Source organism: Lontra canadensis, unplaced genomic scaffold, assembly GCF_010015895.1.
Source record: "Lontra canadensis isolate GAN:19392208 unplaced genomic scaffold, GSC_riverotter_1.0 scaffold65, whole genome shotgun sequence".
Lineage (NCBI taxonomy): Eukaryota > Metazoa > Chordata > Mammalia > Carnivora > Mustelidae > Lontra > Lontra canadensis.
The window spans coordinates 5906380-5913429 of NW_022631059.1; the positions used below are offsets into that span (position 1 = coordinate 5906380).

The 7050-nt window shown below is 49.8% G+C and overlaps 1 protein-coding gene across 1 annotated transcript; it reads right to left on the bottom strand.

The window, feature by feature from the left end:
* Positions 1–2139: 2139 nt before the first annotated feature.
* Positions 2140–4082, bottom strand: LOC116880109 (protein FAM209A-like). Its single transcript, XM_032878920.1, has 2 exons — positions 3650–4082; positions 2140–2485 (listed from the first exon to the last, which is right to left on the bottom strand). The coding sequence occupies exons 1-2, from the start codon at positions 3896–3898 to the stop codon at positions 2222–2224; spliced, it is 513 nt and encodes a 170-aa protein (XP_032734811.1). The 5' UTR covers positions 3899–4082; the 3' UTR covers positions 2140–2221.
* Between the last annotated feature and the right edge of the window lie 2968 nt (positions 4083–7050).

The following is a 7050-nucleotide window of genomic DNA, read 5'->3' on the forward strand; positions in this document are numbered from 1 at the left end:
AAGCTCTAGATCGAGAATCAAACGCATTTTTGCAGGAAAACATTGCATACGATTGACTGGGTTCAGAAAACACTGGTCTCCAGGCCAAACTGTGGTCTGCAGAGCCCTGCAGGAGGCTAGGCCGAGACTCGGGGACATGATTTAATAGAAATTGCTACATCCAAACGCACAGATTTTGTTCTAATAATGTATAGCCTCGGTCACCTTGCTCTAAGGAAATTGCAACGTTCTCTGCATTTTCTTACACGCCGCCCCCTGCCCCCCCCCCCCCCCCCCCCAACCCTGTCTTTCATTGCTTGTGACCAGGACGGGACTACAAAAACTGTGATTTATAAAATTCCATGTTCGCCTAGCAGACAAACGTGGGAGGTTTGTGACATTTACAGCTGAATAGATCTGATTCCCTTGAACGCTCTCCCTGCTTGTTAGCATGTAAATAAGATTAGCATAAACCAAGAGTTGGCAAACTTCCCATAAAGGGCCGTCAGTCAATGTTTTCAGCTCTGTGGGCCATCAGGTTTGTGTTGCAGTAACTCAAGCCTGCCCACGAGCACGGAAGCAGCCACAGGCAGTCTGGACATGAACGTGAGCGGCCGGGTGCCAATGAACGTTATGGACACTGAAGTCTGAGTTTCATGTCACTTCCATGTCATGGAATATTACTCCTCTTTTCTCAACCACTTAAAAATAGAAGAGCCATTATTAGCTCGTGGGTAGTGTAAATAAAAATGGGCAGCAGGCTGGGTTGGGCCCGTCACCCAGGGTTTGTTGTCTCCCTGGCCTTTTAGATGATCTCCATTCATCTAAAATCTACACCCTGTTGGGATCAGAGATTACAGCCGCAATATCTGGTGCCTCCGAGTGTGCTGGGAAGACAATTCACGCAGTCCCATTTGCTTGAACTACTCAGAATACTGAAGGCACAACTCAACTCCTGCCATTTTCCCCATCCTGTTAAGTCAAGACCAGAAGTCAAGGGTTCAGGAGAGACAAGACGGGGAGGAAGGGGCCGGCGGCTTTGGTCTGAGGTCTGACTCCTACACACACATGGGACAGAGCCTGAAGACTTTGCCCAGACAGGAATTCACGGATGGAGATTCCGGACTCTTCTGCCAGCCACACACAAGATGGACTCAAGTAGGTACAGGGACCTTCCATGTCTTCTCCAGGCTCGCACCTGTGTGTCTACAGGGCTGCCCGCTGACCCAGACTGGGGGTCAGTAAAGCTAATTTAAGGGTGAGTGTAGTTCCCATCAGCCGCAATAACATACCAAAATGTCCCAGTTTAAATATGCGTTATAAATTCTTTTTTTTAAATTTTATTTATTAGACACAGAGAGAGAGATCACAAGTAGGCAGAGAGGCAGGCAGAGAGAGGGGGGGAAGCAGGCCTGCCGCTGAGCAGAGAGCCCGATGCAGGACTCAATCCCAGGACCCCGAGATCACGACCCGAGCCAAAGGCAGAGGCTTAACCCACTGAGCCACCCAGGCTCCCCATTATAAACATTCTTATCGACTACTTTGGGAAGCCCTGGTTAGCTCATCTGTATCCAAGTTCCATTGAAAATACAGATTTATTCTCTATTTCTTAATCCAACTAGACATCTGGTAGAAGAAAAAGTCAATACATCTCATGCACAAGACAGAACGAATAAAAAGACTTTTCTGGTGAGAAGAAAATCAAATGTTTCTAGAATCCACCATTCCCTGACCTATGCACACATGCACACACACACACACACACACACACACACACCCTCTTAATTCAATCATTTCCTTTTAAACCTATAATTAAAGTTGGTCTTTGTAATAAATTATAAAGATAAAAATTGGTTCCATCTTTTACACAAACCGCTACTATAAAGGTAACTACTATGAATATGGTATCTACATCTTATCCCAAATTTCCTAAGCCTAATTGCCCCCCAGGGCCGGGGCATCACCGCTGAGAAGGCTGCCTCTGTTACCATGTTGCTCTCTGTGCTCTCCTCACCACTCACTGCGCTGGGACTGGTGAAGAAGGCAAAAACAAAAGAGTAACTGCTGTGGTTACTGGCTTCCCATTTATTTTTTTTTTTCTTCCATTTTAAAAAAGGAGAAAAAAAAAGAAAAAAAAAGGTGCCAACTTGGAGAATTCTTTTTCTTCAGAATAGTTTTATTGGTTTGCATATGGTTTGTCAACACTCAACTTTGTCTCTCCTACTCTGACACACAAATCCACTCATTCCGAGTCTTCTTCGCCCCATATTTCATAGATGGTGATATTATTGTGTGGGTCTGCAGGTACCTCCAAGTTCTGAAGCTTGAGGCCAGTGCCGGTTGCCATGGCTACTTTCAGATTCCGCACCTTGGACACGAATTTCACAAGGTCCATCTCCAGGTGGGTTAAGGTATTGAACGCATAGTCTTTGTTGGGGGAAGCATTTTGATTTTTCTTTAGTGGAGAGCGAAATGAACAGCCTCGAAGGGCAGAAGGATTCTGCTCCTGTCAAGAAAGATACTCAGGGTGAATAATATGGTTGCTTTTGTTGGTTTTGACACAGTTCCAAGAGTCGGGCTCCCCTAAGAAAAGATGGTTCCCACACTGCACTCTAGCCCAGGGATTGGCAAACTATGGCCCAGTCTGGCCCACCAATTGTTTTTGCAAATAAAGTTTTATTGGAACACATCCTTGCTCATTTTTTTGCGCATTACATAAGGTTGCTTTCAGGCTAAAATGGCAAAGTTTGGTCCATGCAACAGAGACTGTACGTGTTGCAAAGCTGAAAATAGCTACTCTCCAGTCCTTTCCAGAAAAGGCTTGCCAACCCCTGCGCTCTCAGTTTGGACACAGGGTCATGAAGTGTTGGGATGTCTAGCAGAAAACATGCCGTATTTCTCTCCCTTTTCCCATCTGAGGACTGTTCAGTCACTTTGAGGAGCTGCTACTTCTTTACACTTTTATCCCTTCACGACAGGTTTTTTCCTTACCTGGAATAATGACACCATTTCCATCAGTTTGGCAACTTGTAAAAAATAAAGAATTTTAAAAAAACAACAATAAGAGGAAATAAAGAATTTCTTTTAGGGAAGTTAAGAATCAGGGGCAGTGAATCTGTCTGTGAATCATGTTGACCTGAGACACACCAAGTTCTTAAATCTCTCCTTCATTAGAAAAAATCTCATTTATTAGGATAAATAGCAGGGCGCCTGGTGGCTCAGTTGGTTAAGCGGCTGCCTTCGGCTCGGGTCATGATTCCAGGGTCCTAGAATCAAGTCCCACATTGGGTTCTCTGCTCAGCGGAGAGCCTGCTTCTCCCTCTCCCTCTGCTTGCCTCTCTGCCTACTTGTGCTCTCTCTCTATATATAGCTGTCAAATAAATAAAAATCTTAAAAAAAATTAGGATAAATATCAAGCCAACCTTTTAATCAGCCAATAAGTGGAAGGTCGTCTTCAACCGCTAGCCCTGACCCCTGAGGGTCTGGGGACCATTGTCTTCCCTAAGGACACACCAGGAAATGAATGTGCCCACGTGTCGCAGGACCACCAGGCAGGTGCCTCGCAGCCTACTTCGTTCTACTGAGAGGCCCCGCCTATAAGGACTAGCACGCGCGTCCCTCCGAGCCTGACCTGAGACGGAAGCGGAGGAGGAAATGGGGCCGTCCTTACCTTACTCTTCTCACTATCTCCTCGAAGCTTCAGTATCGCATACAGCACAACTACGAAAAAGAGCCAGAGCCATTTGCTCCCAAGCCAGCCTGGGGCATGCTCTGGGAGATTCTGTCTGATCCGAAAGTGCCCTCCGCAAGGCACCTTCCCCTGGGGTTCTTTGACTTTCTCTCGCAGAGGAGAAAACACAAAGGCATAGCCGCAGCAGAGGCACAGAGGCAAGAACAAGAACCATGTTAGCGTCCGCATGGTGAGCCGAGATGGGGGACGAAGTTGCTCATGGTGGGTCTGTTTGCCTGCGCACCTGGAGACTGGGTGCCTAGGGCCAGGCCATTGGTGATGTCACAGAGCCCATTGTGATGACTTCCGGTCAGAGGAGGAGGCTCCCAGGGGTGGTTGTCCAGGAGCAAGGCTTAAAGGGAAGGGGAGAAAGGTCAGGTGGACAGTGAGAGCGGGAGGACGGGCACCGAGGGACGCCAGCTCCTTACCAGAACATTCTTTCTGACTCCCGGGAGAGGCCCTCACCTAGTTCTGTTTCTCGCTTGTTGAATCCAGACATGATGGTGAGCAGGTCCCCCCAGCACATGTCACTGTCGGCCCGAGAGCCGAGTGGAGGAGAGATGACACCAGAGGCCACAGACTGGGAGCTGCTGGTGTGTTTGGTTTTGTCTGCATTGTTCCTAAACATGATGATTTGCCAATTTTTAGATGTTGGGAGGGACTCGACTTTTAAAACCATGGTTTTTGGCTCCCTTTGAAAATAGGGATGATCTGATCACACTGGGCTGTTCTCTGCTGGAGTCCAATAGGCCCTCTGGGTGGCAGCGCTCTCCTCAGTCCCCACCACTCCCTCTCGCGTCCCACCTCCACTCACTGACCGTCCCTGAGTGTGCGATGCCTGCATTAATTAAGGGTATCAATTACTTCATTAAAATTGTAATTAAAACAGAGTACTTTAGGAGACTAGAACAAAGGGACAACTCTAGGTTAGGTTGTACAGGAAGGCTCTCCCGAAAAAGACACTCGGGTAGTTTGAGGGGTGACGAGGAAGTGCTGGCATCTGTGCGGCATGAGGACCCAGAGGGAGAAGGACCCAGCCTGTAGGACGACCAAAGCCAATGCCAGGAGGAAAGCCGGGGCTCACTGGCCGGTGTGTTCAAAACCATCAGTTTTTAAAATGGTGAGAAACCAAAGGAATCTCGTTAAATGGAATACAAGGCGGCTGGTATCTGTTTCCCCGTGTTCTCTGATTCGCAGACTTAGTCCCTAGGAATGAAACGTTCTGCTATCATTAAGGATCCACTGGGAATCCTCCCTGTGCCTCCCACTGTGTTGAGCTGTGGGCATAGAGCAAGGTTTCGTAGGACTACTTGAAACCACACGGGAAGACGGCTCCTGCATGTGCACAGCTCATGGAAAGGCGGGGGCCTTCCTGCAGTAGGTGGTCTGCGAGGGGCTGGCAGGGATGCAAATCCAAAGGTCTGATTAGAAAGTAGGCAGTGAAAGAAGCCCTCCCAAGGGGCTACTTTGTAGCTGCTCCTTTGGGAAACAGGTGGTTGGTATCTCAGGCCACGTGCTGGGGGGGGGTGCCCGGGTGACCCTTGGGGGCTCATCCTCGGAATCGAGGCTCGGTCCTGATCTGAGCAGCCTCATGTGGGTCTTATGGGAGAGTCACCCCTGTTGCCGAGCTACGGCTGCAGGGTATTTTGGGGTGGCCCCGTGTCTGTGTGGACCCTATAATTTAAGTCACCCCCCCAACAGTACTCTAAAATGTGGCAGTTATGGTGCGATGCAGTGAGGGGCACACAGACTTCTCGTACATGGGTGACCCCACTCCACGGGAATGCTTGGGAAATCTCGTCCCCACCTGATTTTTGTTATTCGGAAATGTTGACATAGATTCCACGACAGGAATCACACTGTCTTGGTTTATACTGTGTTCAAAAGTCAAAGCACTTTTCAAGAGAATGAGGACAAGTGGAAAAGCAGGTATGAAGCAAAGATGTTTGAGCCAAAGTGCTCTCTGGGTCCAAATCCAAGCAAGAACAGGTTCAAGGTGTTGAGTGGAAATCTCAGTTCATTGTGGGGAGGCTTTCGTTAGATTTCTTGGAAATCAAAGACTGAAACAGCCTGTGTTTGGAGCTCTCGCCCTCCCGGGTCCCTCCGGCCTGGCAGAGTGGCTCGGGCCCTGCGGCGTGGGCAGAGGCAGCGGGAGCTTGCGGGCGCGTGGAAGCCTCGTCCCCCCCTTCCGCTGACTGACTGGCAAGTCTCTGTGGGAGAGACGGCGTGGCATCCTGACCGGACACGAGCTGTGACCGTGTGTGCGATGCTGCAAGACGTGAGGTGGTCACCGGCCCTCTCTGTGGTGGGCGAGTCCCAGGAGATGAGGCCCATTGAGGCTTCAGTCAACATAGCGGCAGCTCTGAGCCATGACTGCTCTGCGCTCCTTCGCCTGTGTCCCTGGCACCCTGCCAGGCCCGGAGGGACACAGGCAGACCGTTCCCCGCCTCCAGAACAAGTTCTGCTCCTCGGGCCTCTGTGGACTCCATGCCTTGCTGGACACGGAAGGCTGGAAGCAGTCCCCACGGCAAGCTCTCCGCCGGGGCTGCGGTGCTCGTGGGGCTGGGGGGAGCCGCAGGGGGTGGCTGCTGAGTGTGGCAGAGGCTGGGGTGGAAGGCAGGGCAGGGGGACACTCAGAGCTTGGAGGTGACTTTGAGGGGAAGCAGGCGGCTTGAGCTGCTCAAGTTTTGATGCTGGGGACACTGTGACCGGGTAACGGGGAAAAACTGGAGATAAACTAATCCCCACAGAATAAGATTAAGGCTAAAATGAGGTAAATTGAAGTTGGCAGAAATAATGGCTGCTAATATAAAAAAAAATGCAACAATTAGGAAATGGTTTTACCGAGCTATATAGGAAATGGGTGAGGAAAAGAAAATGGGCAATTCAGTTTTGTTCTGGAAACGTCCACCACAAAAATCCACTGATGTGAACTGAATTCCGATTAAAATGATTCTGTTCATAACAGAGACACCGCAGGGCCGAGCTTCCATTCCTCGGAGACAGAGGACATGGGGACACAGTCCTCCCGCCCAGGCCTCCGGCCTTTCTCCCCGGCTCCATCTCCCGCGTGCTGATGGCAACCGGCCAGGCCCGTCCACGGTGCGACCGTCTCCAGAAAGCTGGGCTGATGTGGGGTGTTTCCAGCTCTGAATCAGTCCCACGGGACGTTTCCATGCCTGACGTCAGCACACGGGATGGACCAGTGAGACACATCGATTTTACACAGAATTGCCTTCATCTTCTGCAAGAAAAGGGAATTCATGATGTGGAAATGCTCTGATTGCCATCAATGGAGAGGCTGTCATTTTCTTAAACATGGAAGAGAGAAAAATACAGAC

Excerpts from the sequence above, each read along its gene's own strand:
- LOC116880109 (XM_032878920.1), bottom strand. The coding sequence starts at position 3,898 with ATGCGGACGCTAACATGGTTCTTGTTCTTGCCTCTGTGCCTCTGCTGC. Across the intron at positions 2,486-3,649 it reads GAGATAGTGAGAAGAGTAAG|GAGCAGAATCCTTCTGCCCT; the intron begins GTAAGGACGGCC and ends CTTTCTTGACAG.